The sequence below is a fragment of the Capra hircus genome, chromosome 14 (assembly GCF_001704415.2).
Source record: "Capra hircus breed San Clemente chromosome 14, ASM170441v1, whole genome shotgun sequence".
In the NCBI taxonomy this organism is placed as follows: Eukaryota; Metazoa; Chordata; class Mammalia; order Artiodactyla; family Bovidae; genus Capra; species Capra hircus.
Window position 1 is genome coordinate 54,966,171 of NC_030821.1, and position 23,708 is coordinate 54,989,878.

Consider the following 23,708-nt stretch of genomic DNA (forward strand, 5'->3'; position numbering starts at 1 on the left):
TTAATGTTTTAACTTTAGTATCTCACCTGAATAATTCCTGGGAAGAAAACAATTTTTACCATTTTATTCTTATGTAAATAATTATGAAATAAATGGCCAATGAAGTATAATTTTGCTTCTTGATCTAGAGAGGCAAATTCAACATTAAAAATTTAATATTTTAAAACTGTGTGCAGAGTAAGACCTGCCAGTTTTGTACTAGCATTCTGCCTTTGTCAGCGACCTTTTCTATGTCACTCTGAATGGCGCTGAAGGAGAATGAGGACTCTGAGGACGGTTGGTGATTTATGAATTCCATTGTGTATTTTTAGGAGGTTTTAATAAAATTGGCAGGAAGAATTGAGTAACATTTTGTACTGCATAAGTTTGGCATTCTGATGTGCAGAAACATCCTCCATATTTTATTAAAGAAATCTCTTTTTTGTTTCTGCTTACCTGCTACACTATACAGTGAACACCTGGCTTCTCTTATGATTTCTTAATGAGAGAAGCAAGAAGCTGAAATTCACAGCTTTTGCAGTCAGGACTGTTAAACTTTATTTAAAGCAAGTTGAAAGCAGCACCTGTTGCGAGATTTGGAGTCACCTGTAGATTCAATTGTTGTCTCTCCTGTGAGCATGGACAGCACAGGTGTTAGCTTGGAGTGGCTCTACACAAAATAGCAGGAAATATACTTAAAGGAATACTGATTCCATGATGTTGAATAAGAGTAGAAAAGAAGTTCTCTTTGTCATTTTAGGTACTATAGATAACAACCTTAAAATTTCATATTCATGGAAATTGTATTTTTTTACACTGAGAAAATTAAATGGTATTTAACGTTTCATTGGTGCAATATATTTGTTTCCAAGGAATGCAAATGCAAATACTTTAAGGACATAATTTTTTTTTAGAGCTAAATATTTTAAAATTATCTTTGTGCAGATACTTGTAAGTTATGGAAAATTTGTTCTTACATTGCCAGTGTTCCTTTAATTATGTTGTTAATAGCTGTGAAATGTGAGTTGTTAACACTTTGAGTAAAGTGCTGCCTTTGTGGATGGGCTCATTTTATTAATCTTGCATGTTAACCTTGTTTTGAGACAAACACACAATATTGCAAGCTAGAAAAATATGATTCTAGCATTTCTTTTATAGCTGATACCTCATAGAGGTTTGAACCTGTTGTTGTTAGCCAATTTAAAACTAGTAGGTGAAAATCACTTTTTGAATGATCATCTCTTGTGTAGGGAGATAGAAAAAAAGGTAATATTTTTGCACTAAGTTGCTGTCTATGAATTGAGATGCCTTCAATAAACATTCTTTCCTTTAATTGGAAAACCTGAAAGTTAAAGAACCCACTAAAGAAGAGCTCAAGAAGGAAAAAGACAAGCTGGAGTCGAGGAAAGAAAGTAAGCCTGAAGACAGAAAAAGGGGGAAGAGAGAAAAAGAGGATGATCGGAAGGATAAGAAGATTGCAGATTCAGATGCTTCCAAGAAAGAGGCTCCTAGGGGTAAAAAAGACAGAGAAAAGGAGAAAGTGGGACTGGAGAAAGGTACTAAAGCCAAGGAAAACAGAAGGAAATCCACAAATGTCAAGGATGTTCCTGGTAAAGTGGCACCCAGAGACAAAGATGAGAGAAGGGAAGAGAGAAGCTCTGCCAAACACACACACTTAGCCAAGGGAAATAACCAGAAGAGAAAGAGCTAAAGCTGGAGCAGCAGCAAGTCGGAAATGGTAATAAGCTTCATCATGATTTGCTGCTAAAGGGCATAGAAAGCTTAGTATTGCTCTGGTTGGGGAAGATGTGTCATGTAGCCACTGAATATTGATTCATATACTGATACTGAATTGATTTATTGGTGCTCAGCAAATAAATTCTTTGAAATTGAGGTACCTGTCTCATGCTCCTACATTTAAAAGATGAAGTTTTTAAAAAATATGTAATACAAATGTGATGTAATAAGGTCTGTTTTTATTAATTTAATGATCATATATCCAGATAAATGTATATGTAATCTGAATTGTAATGAATTTATTAAAATAGAATATCTTCATTGGAGTGAAGTAAGAATTTTAAATTTTTAAATAGCATTTATACGCAGAGTGATTTGTAAGTTTTAGGCATGAGAAATAGGGAGTTAGGAAGTTACCTTCTTTTTCTGTTAGCTGGTTTTCTTCCCTCCTCTTTCCTGCGTTCCCTTTCTTCTTCACCTACTCTTTTCTTCCTCCACTCCCTTTCTCCTTCCCCTTTCCTTCCTGTCTTTCTCTTCCTGCACCGCCCCCGCCCCCGCCCCGCGCCCCCGCCAGGCCGCAAGCCCTTCTGAGGGCATCTCCTCAGGATGTCACCTGCATGTCTCACTCCCATGGCCCGGCCAGCTCCCCCGCCTCTCTGGGGACTGCCCCTTCCTGAGGCTCTTCCCCATGCAGCTCCACCTTCTGCATCTCCTTTCATTCTCTCCTGCTTGGTCTTTTGCGGTCTGCTTTACCTCCCTTTTCACCCCTCCTTGCTGCCTCACTCCTCACCCCTCCTCAGTATCTCTCCATCTGTCCCCCACCTTCTCCTGTCGCCCAATAAACACTGGATATTCACTGTGTTTTGAGTATTCTAGAACCAGCCTTGGATAAAAGAGAATTTTATGTAGAAGAACAATTTTAGAACACTTGTTTATGATATCTTTACAGATGCAGAATCATTATAGAAAGGTTTTAATTATTTCAAGTTATGTACTTTCATTTCGTATCACAATTTTTCAGTTCTATTGTTGGAATAGTGCATATTTTTCATATTTGATTGTATCATATTTGTTTACCATTTCTAAGGAGTTGCCAATCTGAGATCTAACTAGAGATCAAAATTGAATTCAGAAAACATTTAATAAAATGAAATTGCAGTAAGAAGTACTTTTTGACAAATAGTCTGTGCTGTTCTGCATGAAGTCTTAAGTCTTTAATGGTGACTGCTGGCAAAATTCAGTTACTGAATTTGAGGGGAGCACCCTGGTTGGTTGTAACAAAATTGTAAGTGCTGCCACAAAAATTTTATTTTATTTTTTAATAATTCTTCAGCTTTTTCTATGAAGAGCTTTTAAAAGCAGAGATTTTGGCCCAATTAAAGATATTTCAAGTCAGAAATGAAGAAGCATTAAGTGTAAAATTTTCTAAAAGTATTGTACATGTTTTATAATATTGTCGCAGCTTTTCCTGCTTAAAACCAAGCACATGCATTCATTTAGTTGACAAGAATTCCAACTGATATAATAAAATTACACAGCATGGGGGCCTAGAGAATATCTGGTCTAATATCTGTAACCCAGCCCTATGATTTTATTGTTTAAAAACTGGGGCCCAAAGAAATTGTCACATGTGTTAATTTGGGGTTTCATGTGCTGATCAGTCTGGATTATGTTGTTTTTATAGATCAGTTCTAGGAGCACAGTAAACCACGGAGAATTTTATGGCTCATTTGATTGGCAAATGCGGGGCATTGGCTTGAAGTGAATATTAATAGATCTCGAGTACACACTTGTAATCAGAGCTGATTATTCCTTGCTCTGTCCTCAAGTCTTGGTTCTATTGATCTATATTTGACTTTATTCTCCATGGAGGTTCTAACATTTGATGAAGGTGGTAGCCTTCCACATGTCCAAGAAACAATCTTTCTAGTATAGCCATCCTTGTGCAAGGATGCAGTTTTCTGGGCTGGCTCTGGGAAAGAAGTCGTAGGAATCTAGCTGTCCTGGTTGGGTCTGGAAGCATCTGTGGCCAACTCTGTAGTTGGGGTTGGGTCCGTCTTCCCAGGCTGGCTCCTATACATAAATCTTTGGGTGAGGGTTGTGGGGGTGGTGTCCCTCTCAAACCATGTGACATTTTCTGCAGAATAGAGTTTCTGGGAAAAGAAGAGGGAGGCTCTGATAACTGAACAGAATGAAAAGCAGAACTATATCCACCAACCATATAAAATTATAACCTTTAAAAAACATATCCTGATGTTTGATCTTGCCAAGATAAATGGATTGAGTTTTTTAATTTATGTACCAAATTTTCGTGTTAATTTCTGTACAGATGACTTATTTTTCCCTCCCTTGCAGAGGAGGGCAGAGAATTATAATTACCTTTAGTGAGGGCGTTCTGGTAAATTTTACCCTGGTTTTTGAAAGACTATTAATCCTACAGGGCATAATGTACATATATGCTAAACTTTAAGAAATTGGTGATAAAAATTTAGAAAAACTAATCAGTGTAAGCAAATAAATGTCTGTTTTTTTGTTGGTGTTGTTGTTCTATTGTTTAGTCACTTAGTCATATCTGACTCTTTAGGACCTCACGGACTGTAGCCCACCAGGCTCCTCTTTTCATGAGATTTCCCAGGCAAGAATACTGGAGTGTTGCTATTTAGCAAAGCACTTGAAAATATTTTAGTTCTATCATTGAATTTTCCTTTGAATCACAGCTCAAGAATCAAATTGAATTCAAACTTCTCTATTAAACATCAGAAACATTTCAAGAGCTCTTATGAACTGGGAATTGGCTTATATTCTTTCCTCCCATTTTCTTCAGTAAATAAAGGTGTCAACTGAATTTTATTGAAGTTGACATGACACTTTACGCAAATGCATTGACACTTACTGTTTACTTGAAAAACTTGGTGCAAGATATGCTTTTGGTCATGATTAATGGGTTAAAATTATGCTTGCTTCCTTAGTTTTACTTGCTTTTTACTCCATACACAATTATTTCTATATTCTGCTGCTTCGTACTGTTTGAGTAACTAAAACCAAAAGGTCACCCTGTGGAAACGTCAACTAAAAATAGGGACAAAATTTCATAATTTACAGTAGTTGGGAGTTAGAATGAGTCCTGAAAAGTGAAAATTAAGTACTAAAAGTATAAAATATAAGTATATATATATATCTTATATCACTAACAGGCTTCTTAAGTTGCTCTAAGAGATGATGCATAGAATTCTAAAAAGTGACATTGTTGGCATAATTTTCCTTAAACTTTGTATGACAACACTTTCCATGTGAGAAGTAGTCATAGTACAGATGGTCAGATTTTCAAAAATATTTGAGAGCCTATCAGTGCTTCCAGGAATCTTTTATCTTTTAGTGTTCAAAATACTTTCTTTAGAAGCACTTTATCATCATTGATTTTTTCCCCCCCTTCAGTTATGATGTGTAACTTCTGTGTTTCATTGGTTAATACCTTAATGTTTTATTTCTACCATCGCTTGTAATCAACCATTTAAAATCTTATTTTTTTTAACAAAATTTTTGGTTTCATTTTATGGATTTGCATTGTATACAGATGGTCCTGCAACATTTCAAAATGAGGGAGAAGCTAGTAAAGAAATTGACTTATATCCATCAGCATGAAAGTTTGAGTGAATCCCAGGGAATTAATTCTACAAACAGTTGGCTTATAGAGTATTTTGTAGTGTTATGGCCATACAACTTTGTAACTTCAGAGGTCTCATAATGATTAGTTGGGTGACAAGGACTTTCTGTATATACTTCTATTATAAAACAAAGAAAGGTAATAAGCATGATTTTAAATGTTAATGTTCTAAGTTAATGGTAAATGTCATTTTCCATGAAATGAGTCTGGTGATTTAAACTGTGTCCTCTGACTTTATTTCCTTTCTCGTGTATCCCCTACTGTTTCTTCTGTTAATGTCCATTGATAATGCTGCTGGTAAGTCGGTTCAGTCGTGTCCGACTCTGTGTGACCTCATAGACGGCAGCCCACCAGGCTCCCCCATCCCTGGGATTCTCCAGGCAAGAACGCTGGAGTGGGTTGCCATTTCCTTCTCCAATGCAGGAAAGTGAAAAGTGAAAGTAAAGTCGCTCAGTCGTGTCCGACCCTCAGCGACCCTATGGACTGCAGCCTTCCAGGCTCCTCCGTCCATGGGATTGATAATAGTTCTCCAAATTGATTACTCAGTTAATTCACTATAAAATGTATCTTGGAAATGCTGGTTTTTCCTCTCCTTTCCCTCAAGGTGGTTGTGGGAGCAGCTGGCATTATCTGTGTGAGTGGCTGGTATGTTGTCAACAATCATGTTTCCCTTTCTTTTGCAGAATAGTGGTAATAATTCTACCAGGTTGTTTCAGTTAGTCATTAAAAATTTGGAAGCACTGGGGCTATGATTCCCTCCCCCACTTTTATCAGCAGATGGTAGGACGCATGCTTAAGTCCTTTATCCTTTGCAACTAATGTATTTTTGTGAAACGGGGGTACTGGGTCCTACTTTACTGAGACCTTTGAGGGGGACATCGAAAAGTAATTCTTTTATATTGTTTCATATGTATAAAGCCACAAGAATGCCTAGTTAAAAGATACTGCTTAAATAGGAGATGTGAAACATCAAGCCTAGAAAAAAGTAATGACGAAATAAAACGTAGTCTTAAGTATATGGTATAATTGAGAAATTTGATACCTAGTCTAATAATGAAAAACTTACTTATAAGTTTGCTTTGTACTCAGAACACGTTTTTCCACAGAAGCGATTTTATGGTCTTCAGAGGTTTTGTACGCCAGTCCACAAAAACCTATTCAATTCCTAGTTTCCAGTTTTGCAGGTCTCATTGTAATTGTGTTTCTATGGAGAAGGCATTTGTCATTCTTCCTCAGAATATTAGGAACACATTTGGTTTTACTTCTAAGTATTTTCCAGAATTCTTTTGATTATATATGGGAATCTATTCAAATTGGCTTCTATGGACAAAAAAGCACTGATGCACTCACTTAACTGTAAAGTCCAAGAGTATTTGTAGATTTTGGCCTTGGAGAGTGGTCTGGATCTCTCTCTCCATCTTTGGACTCTCTCAGGAGGTGGTCTTCCTTCTCAGGTAACCTGGAGTCCCCTGTGGCTCATATTTACTCCTTATCCATTCAGATTGGGGGATGGGATCGCAAAGCTATGACCATGGGCCTGTGAGTACCACCCTTAAAACTGTGGGGTGTTGGGAAGACCAGTCCCTCAATGCAAATTAGTGTGCACTTACCAGAAGAATTAGAACTCGGTGCAGGGTAGGCCACACAGTGAATATTTGTACCCTGTACTTATCTGAACCAAAGGCAGGCAGTTTATGGAACTGTTTCCCCTTCTCTCCTCCTCACTCTGTGCCTCCTGCTGCTGCTGCCCAAATAGGAAGGGTTGAATGGGATGAGCCCGATTGGGTATCCCAGAGTTAGAGTGGTGGGAATAGAGAGAACTCATCCCAGTTGTTGGTGAGCAGTACCTTTAGGTGATTAGAGGAATGTAAGAAATTTGTCATTTGATAAATACAGGTGAATCAAGTTTATTTTGTTGTTAAGCTCTTTACATTTTACCCTGGTTCTATCTAAAGAGAAAGTTTTTGTTCTTAGTGTGAGTATTATGTAGCAGACCGAGACAGCTTGTTCTCATGAAAATATTATTTGGAGTACTTGGAAAAAATCCTTAGTAACAGTCTTCCATGTCATACCCTGCCTCCTCCACTTGCTTGAGTATTAGTTCAGTTGAGTCACTCAGTCGTGTCCGACTCTGTGACCCCATGAATTGCAGCACACCAGGCCTCCCTGTCCATCACCAACTCCCGGAGTTCACTCAAACTCACGTCCATCGAGTTGGTGATGCCATCCAGCTGTCTCTTCCTCTGTCGTCCCCTTCTCCTCCTGCCCCCAATCAAAAACACATAAACTAGATGTTTATTACTAATTTTGGTTGTCATTTTTACATGGAAATCAATTCCTGCAAAAACTTCCATTTTGTAAGCCCTGCAGAGCAGAAAATCATCTATTTTCCTTTGTTTTCATTTGATTTCACTTTGTATATGTGTTTATTTCTCTTTATTACCATCTATACATCATAGAAGTCTGTCTGTCACTTCTTCCTTGCCTCAATCATTACTTCTCTTGTATCCTAAGAGGTTAGCAGAAGGTATATACTTAAAGTTTCTCTGTTGCTTTTGATAATGAATTAAAACCCCACATGCTGTGTCATCTCTCTTTCCCATGTACTGATTCACTGGAGATATATTGAGTCTCTGCAGTGTACTGGAAGCTATTCTAGGCCCTGGTGAGAATAGTCCCTGCCATGAAATGCTCTGACATAAACAGGGGATGGAGAGAAAAATAAACTAGACTGCTGCTTGTAGTGCCCACCTCCCTTCTGCCCCCAGTGTGCTCCCACGCTTAAATCCACTTGCAGGATCCAGCTGAGTCGTGTCTGTACTCACTTTCTCTGATCCTCCTGCGTGGTTGGACTGTGTACCTTTCAATTATCATGCTCATCGTTTTGCTTCATTCCTGAACTCTGTTATTAGACTATGATTTAAGTCCCATGCCTAAATAAAGTTACGTATCATAGTAGCTGACAGTAACAGGCATGCAGTGTATGTGTATTGAAAGGGGGACCCGGGTCTCCTGCACTGCAGGCAGACTCTACCATTTGAGCCACTGGTGAAGTCTGGTGAAAGGTAAACATACAAAATAGATAATTAAAATATATGTCAGGTCTGTATACACTGTTAATAATATTAGAAAGCTGAAAAAAAAACCCAGAAGCTTCTTCAATAATTGCTTTAAAAAAAAAAAATAATTGCTTTTGACCACCTTGTAAATAGCCTTTAGCCTTGTTCATGTTGTGTGTATGTGTAGGGAGGAGGGGGGTTGGTTAAGTTTGTTTCTTTAGAAGAAATAAAGGAAAACAGTAACTGATGGGGAAAAGTGTATATTTGCTGGGTTTAAATTATTACATTTAATTCTTAAAAGCCTTATGAGGAGGTACTATTTTATCTACTTTCTGTATTTGTGGAGACCAAAGTTGTAGCAGTGTTTATGTGTTCAAGATGGGATTCAAATGAAATTCAGATGGAATTCTTGGCTCATATTCCTGAGCGCCTACACATGACCTCATGTTGTGAGCTGTTAAACTGAGTCCACTCCATTCCAGTCTTTGTGGAGTCCTTTCATCGGTCCTGAAACCAGGCTGTTAGTGATCTTTGGAGCAGTGTTTAATTCTTCTGACTTGTCCTCCTCTTCCTGGAATCTGTCTGTCCATCTTGGGTTGTGTGAAGATGATTTGAATCTGGAATGGCTCTTACTGTATGTCAAGGGAAGCTCTTAGAGTTTGCAGCAGTAGGACCGTTTGGGGAGCCTGCCAAGATTGTATCTGCTGAGTATACAAGCCAGGAACAACAGTGAGGATTAGCATGGCCAATTAGTACGAGCGCCTTTCTGGTGTATCGATTTCTCAGAATGTGTCTCAAATTTCATGTACCTGTTAGAGTTCTTCTTGGACTGTATTGATTTACACTGTTAGACTGCTTGCATTTGAAGCAGTAGCAGTCTGGAGTACTTCCCGCATGAACCACAGCAGCCAGAGTAACCTGGATGGATAAGGTCAGTTTTTTTATTAATCTGTACACCACTGAATTAGTGAAGATTCATATAAAAGATTGAGGAACTGTATTTTTAAAATATCTTTGCTTTTATGTGCGAAGTGTGTAAAATCCTATGAAGCATCGTATTATGTATAATCCTTATTTTCCCAGATTTTGGTGAGGAAGCAGTTTGTGTGTAATTCTTGTAAAAAGTCGATCCTTCACTCTTAGAGTAAAAGCCAAGTTTCTGGGAACTTTCTGATGCTCAGGCCTATGCTGTTCGCCTGTGTTGGCCACCTGGTCCTTCGTCAGTCCCAGCACCTTCCCTGCTGAAGAATTTTGTACTTGCTGGTCCAAAGCTTTACCTGGAGACTCTTGTCTAGTATAACTCATAAGGCCAGGTCCCTGATGTCCTCCAGTAATCTGTTTCGGTCTGTTCAATAAGTCCTTTCCTCATCTGTTTATTGTGAATAGTCCCACCCTCTTTCCCAAAGGGTCTATCCCTTTCCCCATCTCGTATACTCTAAAGAGTTCATGTTTTTACCTTTTTACTGTTCCCTTCCTGTGGGTGATAGGGGTTTTGTGTGTTGGTTTTCTATAGAACAGCACTTTGAGTTAAGCTTGTCTTGTTTAGTCACTAAGTTGTGTCTGACTCTTTTTGTGATGCCATGGACTGTAGACCGCCAGGCTCCTCTATGCATTTGATTCTCCAGACAATAATACTGGGGTGGGTTGCCACCCACCCAAGGATCTTCCCAACCCAAGGATGGAACCTGCATCTCCTTTATTGGCAGATGGATTCTTTACCACTGAACCACTAGGGAAGCCCACCTTGAGTTAGTAGATGCTGAGTATTTGTTGTATGAATGAATGCAATATGCAATTTAGTAACTTTTAAAATGTTACGTATTTCTGGGAAGAAAATCCATTTATTCTTTCCCATGGTGGTCTGGTGTAGTTGGATAGTATTGAATAAATTAAGCTGATATTGGACTAGGGTAATTGTGTCAGGTAATTAAACTTGCTGTGAACAGTTGATTTAAAGTACTCACGTCATTTACTTTTTATAACTTCTTCCAGTTTGAATTAAAATTGGAGGCAAAATTACACAGTTATTAAATATAAGCTTTTTAAAAATTTATTTATTTTAATTGGAGGCTAATTACTTTACAGAATTGTGGTGGTTTTTGCCGTACATCGGCATGAATCAGCTGTGGGTGCACATGTGTTCCCCTGCATCCTGAATCCCCCTTCCCACCTCCGTCCCCACCCCATCCCTCGGGGTTGTCCCTGAGCACCAGCTTTAGGTGCCCTACTTCATGCATCGAACTTGCCCTGGTCGTCTTTTTTACATATGGTAATATACAAGTTTCAGTGCTGTTTGAAACATATTGTTTCAAATGAAACATTGTTTCTCATATTGTCCCACCCTCGCCTTCAGTTTTTTTTTTTTTTCCCTAATTTATCTTATGTGCTCAAGACCTAAACACAAGGTATGTTTTTAAGAGAATTCGATGATCTTCCAAATCATACAGGAGCTGTTGTGGTTGGCTTGCCACGGTCATTCAGCCCTAGATAATCACCATCAGCAATTGTGGTCACTCTGCTGCTCTTGCCAGTGGAGAAATAGAAGTGAGTTCTGGTTTTGACTGTTAAAATGGGAAGAGTGATAAGAACTTGCAGGAAAAATTTGTTCAAGCCTAAGAAAGAAGTTGAAGAAGAGGTTGTTCTTTGCTTCTGGACGAAGTCTTGTCTCAAAGAGGACTTTGCTGCTCAGGAGACCTGATTATCACCCTGAGGATGAAGCCAGTGCATAATAAATTTCCTTCTTGTTCAAGCCAGTGTGAGTTGGTGTCTTGTTATTTGCAGCCCCAGCAACGTCAAAACCAATACATTCATTTCATAACCTGACTGAACACTTATTTCAGTGGCACATCCTTGCCATGTGTACCTCACAATAAATCCAGTTTGAAAACCTTTCCTTTGCCTTACTCGTGTATATTTTTCTTGTTTAGTTTTTGATTACTTTTTGCCTAAACTCTTGTACAAGACATGGATTTACCACTGTTTTCTGGGGAACACTTATTCATGGATTCATGGGCTAAAATGGACTTGGGTAAGAAAAAAAAATTGGAAACGCCAGAGTAAATGCTTTCATATGGGTTATCAAATCAATAAGACTTATTCTAGAATGCGTTTTCATTAAATATTAGCACCTTTATCAGAGTCTAGGGAAGGAAAGATGTTAATAAGAACTTCAGCTTCTTTGAAGTTTACAAAATAGTTTATTTTTGCGCTGATTTCACCTCTGGAAAATCACCATGACCAGTTATCATTAAATTTACAATTCAGCTGCCACTTTGGACAGAAAAGAAAACCGCTCAGTATTTTCTCTTGTTACGGGCTTTTGCTTCCTCCTGTTGTGTTTAATGTTTTGCAATTTCAACTTTAGAGACAACTCCCAGCTGGTTATTAGGGCCAGTGTGGGTCTGGGTGTTGATGTGTAGTAGTGGTTTTCAGGCACTTTTGCCTCAAATTTTTTCTCAAATGAAACTTTTCTCTAAATCCAATACTAATGGGATTTTCAGGCAGCTTAAATCTTTCTAGTTTGATGGGGACATATTTTACTGCTTATCGAACCCATGGAGCACAGTTTGAAAGCCTGCTGCAGACAGGCTGAGTAGAATGACTTTGTAATTTTTCATCCAACCTGAGATACTTTTGAGAGTGAAATAATTATACCGGGACAACAGACATAAACTGGGACTGTTTGGGCAAATTAGGCTTGTGGTACTGAAATGGTGGATGATGCTAGAACTCAGATGAGCATCTCTTTAGTAAATAGGAGCAGGGAAATTGATGAGTCCCCAATCCCTCCTCTACAGCCCTGAGCCACTCTGGTACAGCTAGAGCCGGGACCCTATGGAGTCTGCAGCCCTTTGCTGGGTGCCCCCCGCCCTTGGGCACCTGCTGTGTACCAGGTGCTTTCTGCGGTGCTGAGAGTGCAAAGATGAATCTCTTGATTTGGAAGATGAAAAGTTTACCTTACTAATTCAGCAAAACTTGGCCATGGAGAGGTCCATACCTGTCCCAGTAACAGTTGAGAGCTCTTAAGCATAGGTTATTTAAGTGGAAAAGTGCATGGGGGAGTTTTCAGCCTTGAATTTGGATCTTGAAAGGTGATGTGTTTTACTAAAGGCTTTCATCTCTTACCCCCACCCCCTGAAAGTGAACTATAATTAGGATCTGCGCCTATTTGTGCATGCCCTCTCCGGAATCTATACTTAGGAGCAGAACACGATTGTATGCGTTGGTGTTTGTTTTCTAATGTTAGATTTTTGCGTAAGTGTCAGAAATGAGTTTCTAGAGGAAGTATCAGCGATGAGGTGGGGTCCTGTGAACTCTGTTTCAGTGTCTTTTAGGATTTGCGAGATGGGGTAGGAGTATGTTTTTGTTAATGAGAGAAAAATGAAGAGCTATAGAAGAGGGAATAGTCAGGGAAAACACAAAGAACCAGAGCAGGAGAGTAAATGAGGATTTCCCAGATTACAGCAGTATACCTACATTGAGTTAAAGGTGCTTAAGATTAGAAAAGGCCTCTCTGTTCTGTCCTGATCTTTTCACTCCAGCTGTTGACATGCAGACACATGCCTTTTAATACCTGCTCCTGGTACAAGACTCTTAGTGGGGTAACAGAGAATCCAGGGTTTGGTAAATGGAATTGTCAGGCTCTTGATAGTCTAATTTAGTTTTCAAAATTGTTGTGTTTAATTTAGGATGCATTTTAATGTGCTACGTACAAAATCTCAAAGAATTAGCAATGTATAAGATTTTAGAGCAGTATTGACTTTAAAATCATCTTTCGTGTTAATTTATCCTGATATCTTATTTTCCTTAAGATAAAAAAGGAAAAGCCAAAGAACTTTTTCCCATATTTTTTATGGAATTTTTAATGGAATTGCATGTGTTAACTTTAGAAGGTTGTACATGGTGAGTTATGTATCTTTTCTTCTCATATTTAGCTATAGTTTTCAAGAAGAGTAATTAATTATATATAAATCAAAGAAAGGCATGCAGTCAATAAGAGTAGAAAGTTCCAGTACATCTCAGTTGTCTTATTGCTGAATTTGGAGTTCAAAACTTAGAAGTTCTTTAGTCACTTACGAACACAAGAGGAGACTGAACTCATACTGAACTTCTTTTGGCAAGTTCAGGCATGACTTGTTATTTTATTTTACTTATTTTTTGTGACTTGATCTTTCAGATTTGTGAATATTCAGATAATGCTTTATTGTTTTTTAAATGAAAGGTTAATTTAGGTAAAGAGATGTTAAAGGCCTGGTGAATTCAAAGAATGAACTATTTTCCGACTTTATTTTTTTTATAAGCATATCAATATTCTCATGTAATAGAAACTGGAAATCTTTGAATAATTGGCAGTATTGATGAAGTGTTGGGAAATATTATTTTACTTGGTTTAATGTGCCAAAAAAAATTTTAAAAAGAAAAAAAAACCTCAAGTTAATTTTGTGGATAAAAATGCAGGCCTCAAAGAAAAACCTGCTCCAAAGCCAACAGTGCCACCAGAAGAGGCAGACATGTACCCTTGGCTGGAAGATCAGGTTCTGGAGAGCCCAGGTAAGCTTTCCTCTGATTCTGATCAAATGCACCTAGCTGCATCCCAGGTACCCAAAGGTAGCAGCTTCCAGAGTCCTGTCTTATGCATAATTTTGTTTTGAAATGATCACAGAATAATGAAATACTGGATTAGCCAAAAAACTCGTTCCATTTTCCCATTAGATGTTACAGAAAAACCTGAACAAACTTTCAGTGGTTGGGTGGGCCAACCCAATCCTTTTTCTTCTTGTCTTGTGAAATTTTATAGTAAACTCTCTCTTTTTTTTTTTTCCTAGAAAAAATCCACACAGGATTATTTTAATTTTTGAGATTAAGAGTCCAGACACAGAAGGCTCCTCCTTGCCTGAGACCAAAGTTAGAAACACCATGAACTAAGGGCTGTATTTTTTGATTCCAAGTCCAGGATAACTGTGCCATATTATACTGAAAGTAAAGTTTGACAGGTCTTGGACATTTAGTTTTGCCCTCTTCTGTCACATTATTTAATGAAGTAGGTCTGTTGGGCTCCCAGTCTTTTTAATATGAGCCTCCTGTCTACGATGAAAGACTTCCCAGGACTCCTTGGGATCATCTGTGAAGCCTGTTTTATATCTACATAAATTCACACATCAATTCAAGTATTTCCTCAGTCACTCAAGGGCCAGTGACCCATATGATAAAAACTCCTGGAATCGCTTAATAAATTGGTAAATGAAGTCTGATTCCATTACTCTCATTTCCTGTTGATGCTTTCGTTTTTATTATGAAGTGCTATTTCTGCACGTTTTCTTTTACTCAGTAGTTCTCAAAGATTTGGTTTCATTTTGCCACCTATTGGAAGTGTTAGGTATGACACTGCATTTTTCCAGCGATTTAGCCACTGAATCCAGATGGTAGTTGCGTGGATTTTATCACTATATATTGGTGAATACTGTTTGGTTTACTCTTCTTCCTTTTAGTAAAGATCAAAATGTTGCTGTCAGTTTTTGTTGTTCAGATAATCCCAGGAGAAGTTCCTGTCTCTCACATTCCTGTACAATTGCCGTAATCATGCCCTGACTTCGCAGCAAGAGTGATATTTTTTTTCCTTTCTTGTTCAGAATTTAAATGCATATTTGAATTTAGCATCTCAGATTTTACTTTGTACTAAATTAATTTTTAAAAACCTTGTTTGTCAAAGCTGGTACTCTGAAATGTACCATTTGCTCTCTCTCTTCCTTTTTTTATTCTTTGTTAGTATTACTCTTTGCATATTACTGATAACCTGTCCCAAACTTCCAAATCCTTCAGTTTGTTATCAGCTCATACTCTTTTCAACTTCTTGGTGATATTTGCTTTGGTTTAAATGTTACCTTCCTCTTATTTGGGTTTCTGCCTTCTGTCTTCTAACTACCTATAGTAGTACCTCTATAAACAGAGGTACATACCTCTCATTAAAAACACAATAAAATAGCTGCCCTCCGTGACCCCTACTCATGGATCGAGCAACCTGGTGGGCTGCAGTTCATGGGGTCACAAAGAGTTGGACACAACTGGGTGACTAACACTTAACTTTCACTTGATCCCTACACTTCTTTTCATCGGCCCTCCAGTCCCTCTTCTCACTGTACTAGCCACACTTTTGAAAGAAGAATTTGAAGTTGTTTTTTTTTGTCTTATTTTACGCTTAGTCTTCAACTCATTGCAGCCTGGCTTTTTTTTTTTTTTTTTTTTTTAACCTTTTAACTCTCCCAAGGAGAGAGGAGGTACATCCGAAGCTCATGGAAAGATGGAACCGATGGTGCATTGGCCAAGTTCAAAGCCAGTGCTGGTAGCAGGTGTGACTGGAGAGGCATGGGAAGGCTAGATTGTGGAGGTCTTGTATTGCCTTCTGAGGTTTCAAGGAGCTTAGACTTTCATCTGTTCAGGCAAAGGGAGCCATTAAAGGGTTAACAGAAGAACAGAGTGCCAATCTCCACTTCTCTTTACTCACTCTATATTTTCCACGGTTGGTGCTGTCAGCAATTTTGAAACTGGGCACTCAGCTGGGAAGCTCTCGTGGGCATTGTGTGAGGGCAGAGCAGAGATTGGCAGGCTCCCCTGGAATTCTATGAGAATAGGTATAAAAGTAGTTTGTGAAATGTAAGCATCTGTAAAACTAGAAGGCACTCTGTGTGCTTTAGAAACGGTTTTGTAGAATAATTAGCAAAATAGAGTCTTCTGCTTTTTTCCGACCTGAAATTCAAATTAACTTACTCTGTTTTTGTCATTGAAGATGACCTTCTCAGTATAACTGATGTTCTCGGTGTTTATCTCATGTGATGGCATTCATGATATTAAGTCTGGTGCTGTTATGATGAACATAGATGATGGCTGTTAGAAAATTTGTAGTAGTGTCAATGTGGTCATCGCTTCTTGTTTGTGTGTGATGTTGCAATAAGCCTAACAATATGATAAGCCCCACGGTGCAGTCGCAATGTCATGACTAGTGTTCACGTCTGCAGCTTAAATCTGTTTGAATCTATGGATGTGACTGTCAGATGATGGTCTCCAAAGCTGAGAGGATTGTCCTGTAGGGTCTTCTACTCACACTTCCTAACACCTTGTGAGAGCAGGCAGCCAGCCCTCACACCAGCCAAGGGGCCTTTTCTCCTGACTACTGGGAAAGACAGTGGTTGCCTATGTGCTTTAATGTATGTTGACTTCATCTTCTGCAGTTATCTTCATTTCCCAGCACTTCCTTTTCTGAAAACTTTGCCCTTCCTATTTTCTTTATTCTGTTATGAATGTGAACTTTGTTAACTAGAAACCGAAATAATTTTTTCTTTTTTTTAAGAAAAATCTGAACCTGATTCATTTCTTATTTTTTGATATCTTATGGAGAAGTCTTTTAGCATTTATATCTGCTCTCAAAACCAAGTTTAAATATCTACCATATTTGTCAACCCAAAACAAAGGATTGAGCTGTTATGAAAAAGATGCATAGCTGATTAATCCAGTATATTCATTTTAATGTGTATACGTGGAGGTCATATTTCATGTTATGCTTTAATGTCTAAATTTTTTCTACTTAGTTATGTTTTAATTATTTTAGGACCTCAGAATATTGAAGATGAAGTACACGAACAAGTTCAGTCACTTGATGAAACAGTATACTCAGAACATGGTATGAATTAAAATATGTTTCATGTATTACTAAAATGATGGTTAACTACATAAAATGACTTTGATATTATTTTAAAATTTAAGTATTAATTGAGTGAGCTTTTAAAAGTTATTAGAAGACAAATGTTTTTAAAATAACACTGCACTAGTTTTATTTTGCCCCAGTTTATTGTTAAGAGAATAAATGGAGACCAACGATAGTGTGACCAATGATACATCAAGAACAAATAACATTAGCAACAGGAGGAGGGAAATAGAAGAGAACAGGGCAAACTATAACAGGCTCTCTGGGAACTGTTTTCAACCCTCAGATTACACTGACTGCTTGGGTGGCCACCAGAGCAAAAAGAAACTTTTAATTACATAGATCATATTACTAGAGAAGACACCAACATGCTGTTTACTTAGAGAATGTAAAGCATTTCCTTAGCTCTTACATCTAAAACGTTTAAGTTCCATATGAAGAATATTAAACGATACTCTAGAAACCAATGTTTGCTAAGACTGTTTCTTGACTCATCCGTTGATAAAAACACAGAACCCCCAAAGGGTTTCCCTGGGGGCTCTGGTGGTAAAGAGCCCACCTGCCAATGCAGGAGACTCGAGAGCTGCAGGTTGGATCCCTGGGTGGGAAAGACCCCTGGAGGAGGGCATGGCAACCCACTCCAGTATTCGTGCCTGGAGAATCCCACAGACAGAGGAGCCTGGGGGCTACAGTTCTTGGGGTCTTCAGACACGACTGAAGCAACTTTGCACACACGCACCATACCAAAATTTAACAGGAGGGTTTTGAAGAGAGCAGAACAAGTGGTGTCCTGATACTTCTAGTGTGTTGGTGAGAGCTGAAGGTGGCCCTAAAGGAAAAAAATTATGTTTCTTAAAAACAAACAATTCTCCATCATTTAAATTGGGCTTTTGAGGGCTGGCTAAAGTATCTTAGTCCATCTTGGGTATTTTGCGGTTAAGTGTAAAACATCCATCAGGCTCCATCTGTGCTCCACTGGGGAGACCAGCTTTGGCTGAGTTTGAGAGTTTTGCCCTTGGCTAGTAGGGGTCTAGGAGCCTGTGTCCTTTTAGTACCACTTCTTCTCAGCCAGAAAAGGTACTTCACCTGCCAGTGTGAGTAAACACAGGCTTTCCATTCCTGCATCTTTTTTTAAAATTTCAACTTTAACCTAAGCCAAGGATGATGCAATCTCAGTACATGGTTGATTTCAATATGATGAGGTAAGTGCTGTGATGGTGAAATACATGATGCTGTGTGGGACTTACTCAGACTTTGGGTCACCAGGGGCTTCCTGGAGGAATGACATTTTGATTTAGGAGCCGGAGGATGGTGCAGTGCTTCGCCAGTTAAAGGTTGTCAGCAAAGTTTTAAGTAGAGGGCATGGCATGTCTGAAAGTCCAGGGACCAAAAAGATCTGAACACAGGTGGAGAGATGAGGGGAAGGGATGTTCTCACTTGATGCTAAGAGGAGTTGAAACCATTGGAGGGCGTGAAGGAGTATTGTGTATTCTGTCTGCAGCATGAAAAATGAGGTGGAGGAATTGTCAGTAGGAAGATGGGACAGGGAGGTTGTACTGGGGATCTGAGTGAGTCGAGATGGTTGTTCAAAGTAAATTTCAGCCAAGGTTGGGGGAGAAGGAAGTGGAGGGTGGGGTGGACATCTGTGTGGATAGATGCAGGAAGCCAGTCTAGCACCTGGATTCCCAGAATCTCTTCTTTGTCAAGATTTTCTTCTCAGAAAACCACAGACTGTGGCTTTAAATACTACTTATGAATATATATCTGCAGCCCTGATCTCTCATCTAAGCTCCTGGATTTACCTAACTGAATAACTAACTAGAGATAAGATAACTATTCTTATCTCTATATGCATGTTTTATGGATATCTCAGACTCAAAATGTTCCTAAAACTGAAATTCTTGATTCCTCCCCATCTCACAGCTCCACCGAAAAAAATGTTTTATTCCAGTCTTTTATATTCTAGTTAATGGTCTCTTTATCCATTCAGTTGCCAAAGCTAAAATCCTGGGAGTTTTCCTTGATTTCTTTCTCCTCTTCCCCTCTCATGCATCATCCATTAGCAAGTCCCTTCAGCTTTGCCTCCAAAATGTATTCTGACTTCTGCAGTGTCAGCACCACCATCCCCTCTTCCATCCACTTGGGTCTTTGCTTCCATCTTTGCTCCTCTGCACCCAGTGTTTGATGTGGCCAAGCCTACTGTGGGCCTGATCTCTCTCCCCTTCATCACTTTTCTCGAGCCTAGCTGGCCTCTCTTTTCTCTGTAATCGCCAGGCCTGTCTCTGCCCTAGGACCTTTGGCTTGGTCTGTCTTCTGTTAGTATCTTTGTGTGTGTGTCCAGTCTTCAAATCTTATCAGACCACACTTGCCTCCTTGACACTGTCTCTAACGTAGACTCTCTGTCCCCATCCTTCTGTGTTCCATTGTCGCGTTCTGGTCCTGCAGTTACTTTTATTAGCTGTGTAGCTTTAGCACAGTTCTTCAAGCCCTTTACCCTTCAGAGTTGGATAATTGCTCCCTCATAGGGTTGGGGTGGCCGTTGCAGAGGGCATTGGCCGTGCCTCTGTTGAGGTCTCGTGGGCTCTCACGAGACAGTTTTCCTCCTGGCAGGCTGTCCCTGGGTCATGGAGACGCTCAGACAGTGTATGGTGCTTCTGCTGAAACAGGGGCTTCTGTTAAATAGATGGGCAAGAGATACCAGCCCTGCCTACGTAAAACCTGTAAAATTACACTGAATAAATAAATAAGGAACATGACTAGAAGGAAAAAAGAGTCATACAGTTAGTGACAGGAAAAACTGATCAGTGTGCTGGGAAGCAGAAAATCTGAAATGAGAAACAAGATAGGAGGCTGTAATAAGAAGACCGAAAACAGTGTCAACATAAAAGGGCCTAATGGCCCAGTTGCATCACTGGGCCACACCAAGTGACTAAAGTGACTAAGAACGCACCAAGGAAAGTGACTAAGAACCCCGTCCTGCAGTCTGAGGGGAACGTTCAGTAGCAGTAGAAGTTGTATTATTGTTACCACTGTGGTGACGATGATGGTAAAAATATTAACAGCAGCCGCACAGCAACAATAAAGTTTACTTGTTATAGTGAGAGTGAAAGTTGTTCAGTTGTGTCAGACTCTTTGCGACCCCATGGACTATATAGTCCATACAATTCTCCAGGCCAGAACACTGGAGAGAGTAGTCTTTCCCTTCTCCAGGGGATCTTCCATCCCAGGGACTGAACCCAGGTCTCCTGCATTGCAGGTAGTTCTTTACCAGCTGAGCCACCAGGGAAGCCCAAGAATACTGGAGTGGGTAGCCTATCCCTTCTCCAGCAGATCTTCCCAACCCAGGAATCGAACTGGGGTCTCCCGGTTTGTAGGCAGATTCTTTACCAACTGAGCTATCAGGGAAGCCCTTATTTATTATGGGCCAGGCATTTTTCTAAGCCCTTCAGTCCTCATAACAATGCTATGAGTAGGTACACTTATTATTCCTTTTTTCAGAAGAGAAATCTTAGGCCCAAAGCAGTGAAGTCACTGGCCCAGGGTCACACACAGCTGGTATAGCTGGATCTAGATGGACCTGATTCCTAGAGCAGTACTGCACTGCACGCCATTGTCTGGCTGACTTGAGTTCTCTAGTTAGAATGGTATATATGGAACATCCTCTGCATGAGGCCATGTCAAGTTACTACTGGGAGGATGTCTCAGACCACAATGACCAGCGAACCCATGCTGCAGTGGAGTCAGGCAGCATGCCCAGCATCTACACAAGGGAAGAGAAACGGTTGAGTATACCATGCCAGTCTCACGACAGAAAAGGAGCATCTTGACATAACTTAAGGGCTAAACACAGGAACCTTTAGAAAGGAAGAATAATGCATCCGACCTAATGCTGATGACCTCGCATATGGTTTAGCTGGTGGTCGGCTGTTCTTTGCAGTAGAACATGTACATAGAGTTGTCTAAAAGTGTTTGGAATTTTATGTCAATTCTCAACAGAAGATCACAAGGTGACCTTTGCTCTGGTCTAGCGATCATTGAAGAGGCAAATGTAGTAAGAATTCTGAGTTCATTTATTCACTTATTAAATATGGATTGAGACCTTCTCATGACTAATCGTAGCCCCAGGGCCGGGCACACAGAGCCACTAAAACAGGCGAGGCCCCGTCCTTGGTGAGTGTAAGTTCTAGTGAAAAAAGGCCGGTTGCTCCCTCAGGTGAACTAGCCTTTGGCCAGAGAGAGGACAGAGCTTTGGCGTGTGCAGTGGCCCGGAGGAGGGGCAGGATGTGCCCAGCAGCTGCAGTGGGTACGTGCAGCCTTGCAGATGGGACGTTGATGTTGGTGTTGGCTGCTGCCAGGGGCCCTTGGCGTAGACCTCTGTCACTTTGTTCATTATTATTGTTCAAGGAGAGAACCTGCACCAAGAACCAGGAGGGCCAGCAGAAGAACTGCAACCCGAAGACCATGTCTTAGTAGGAAGTGATGCAGATGACAGATACGAACCCAAGGGAACTGGAGCCGTTCATGAAGGTAGAACACTTTTGTTTTCTGTTTCTGAATAAAGCACAATGTGTCATTTGTAATTAGGATTGTTAAAGTTTTTTAAAACCAATATTTGACTTTTATCTAAAGATTTTTTTCTTTAACTTGAAGCTAAAAACCAATAAAATGAGTCTTTTCCCTAAAATAAATAAATGTCCCAGTTTTTAAATTCAAAGCACAGTAGGAAGAATTTTGAGAATTTATGCATTTCTTATATAAGTGAAGTCCTTCAGTACAATTACTGGACTCTCCATCCTGGAATACCATTTGTTATGAAAAATTCAAGGGACTGATGAAATATTGACCTTAATAATCTACCAAAGGTCTTGATCTAAAATGAACTCTGTGACTACAGTGGGAAGAATACAATTTGTAACCTAGGCATTGGCAAACCTTTTTTCTTTTTGTAAATGGCCAGCTGGTCATTATTTTAGATTTTGCAGACCATAAAACCTCTATCGCAGCTTCTCAGTTCTGCTGCCATGGGGCAGAAGCAACCCTGGAAAATGCCCAGTTGAGTAAGTGTGGCTGTGTTCCAGTGAAATTTTATTTGGAAAACCAGGAGGCAGGCCCGATGTAGTCTACATATGGACCAGACTTCATATTGACTGGTTTGCATGTATCAATATTTTAAATTAAATGCTAGCTATTTAAGTATCAGTTGCGTCATTTACTTTGTACTGTTTGCATTAGGCCAGTTAGAATGGTAGCTACTCACTACTGACATATAGAAAACCTTTCATTCATATACTTGTTCTGTTCTGTTTTAATATGAGGCTGCCATGGTTATTTAGAGCCCTGCTAAATTAAGTCCACATGCTTTGTTCTTTTGGGGTCTGTTCTCTGTATTCTTCCTAAAGTAGTCCTTTGAGACATTAATGAATTCGTAAATGATTTTAAGCCACAAGTTTGTACTCTGCTTTATGTTGTTTGAAAATATACAAATTGTATATCATATTATACTTAAAAGAGTATGAAGGAAACATTTTTTTTTTCGAGAGATGTTTTATCTCTAAAGAGTGATGCAAGAGGGACTACCTGGTGGTTAAGAATCCACCTGCCAATGCAGGAGACACAGGTTCAGTCCCTGGATTGGGAAGATCCCACATGCTCCAGAGCAAATGAGCTCATGGGCCACAATTACTGAAGCCTGTGCACTGGAGCCCGAGAGCCGCAACGCAGAAGCCTGTGTGCCCTAAAGCCTGTGCTCTGCAACCAGAGAAGCCACCGCAATGGGAAGCCCGTGCACCACCACTAGAGAGTAGCCCCCGCTCGCCGCACCTAGGGAGAGCCTGCACCACCACTAGAGAGTAGCCCCCGCTCACCGCACCTAGGAGAGCCTGCACCACCACTAGAGAGTAGCCCCCCGCCGCACCTAGAGCCTGCACCACCACTAGAGAGTAGCCCCCTGCTCGCCGCACCTAGGGAGAGCCTGCACCACCACTAGAGAGTAGCCCCCGCTCGCCGCACCTAGGGAGAGCCTGCACCACCACTAGAGAGTAGCCCCCGCTCACCGCACCTAGGGAGAGCCTGCACACAGCAGTGAAGACCCAGTGCAGCCAAAAATTAAGAAAAGAGTGATACAAGAAAACAAGCCTATGCTGAAACTAGGTCATGGGGTGGTTGATGACACCCAATACGAAGCAAGTGGTTACACAACACACCCCAGCCCACCATGTAGTAATCCTCAGAGCCTGTAGCACTCATGAAACAGCAAAAGCAAGACCAGGAGCTGACTGTGGCTCGGATCATGAACTCCTTATTACCAAATTCAGACTGAAATTGAAGAAAGTAGGGGAAACCACTAGACCATTTAGGTATGACCTAAATCAAATCCCTTATGATTATACAGTGGAAGTGAGAAATAGATTTAAGGGCCTACATCTGATAGACAGAGTGCCTGATGAACTATGGACTGAGGTTCGTGACACTGTACAGGAGACAGGGATCAAGACCATCCCTGTGGAAAAGAAATGCAAAAAAGCAAAATGGCTGTGTGGGGAGGCCTTACAAATAGCTGTGAAAAGGAGAG

At 40.0% G+C, this 23,708-nt stretch overlaps 1 protein-coding gene across 6 annotated transcripts in view; it reads left to right on the forward strand.

Moving 5' to 3' along the window:
• Positions 1-23,708, forward strand: part of ASPH (aspartate beta-hydroxylase) — a 190,054-nt gene that overhangs the window by 47,020 nt on the left and 119,326 nt on the right. For 3 of the 6 annotated variants that reach the window (XM_018058470.1, XM_018058471.1, XM_018058473.1), the window contains exons 4-7: positions 13,897-13,989; positions 17,042-17,113; positions 21,351-21,440; positions 21,542-21,664. In XM_018058470.1, the coding sequence (XP_017913959.1) occupies positions 13,897-13,989; positions 17,042-17,113; positions 21,351-21,440; positions 21,542-21,664 (378 nt within the window). Of the gene's footprint in view, positions 1-1,328; positions 4,251-13,896; positions 13,990-17,041; positions 17,114-21,350; positions 21,441-21,541; positions 21,665-23,708 lie in introns of those variants that run through there. The other 3 variants (XM_018058474.1, XM_018058476.1, XM_018058472.1) reach the window with 2 other exon arrangements.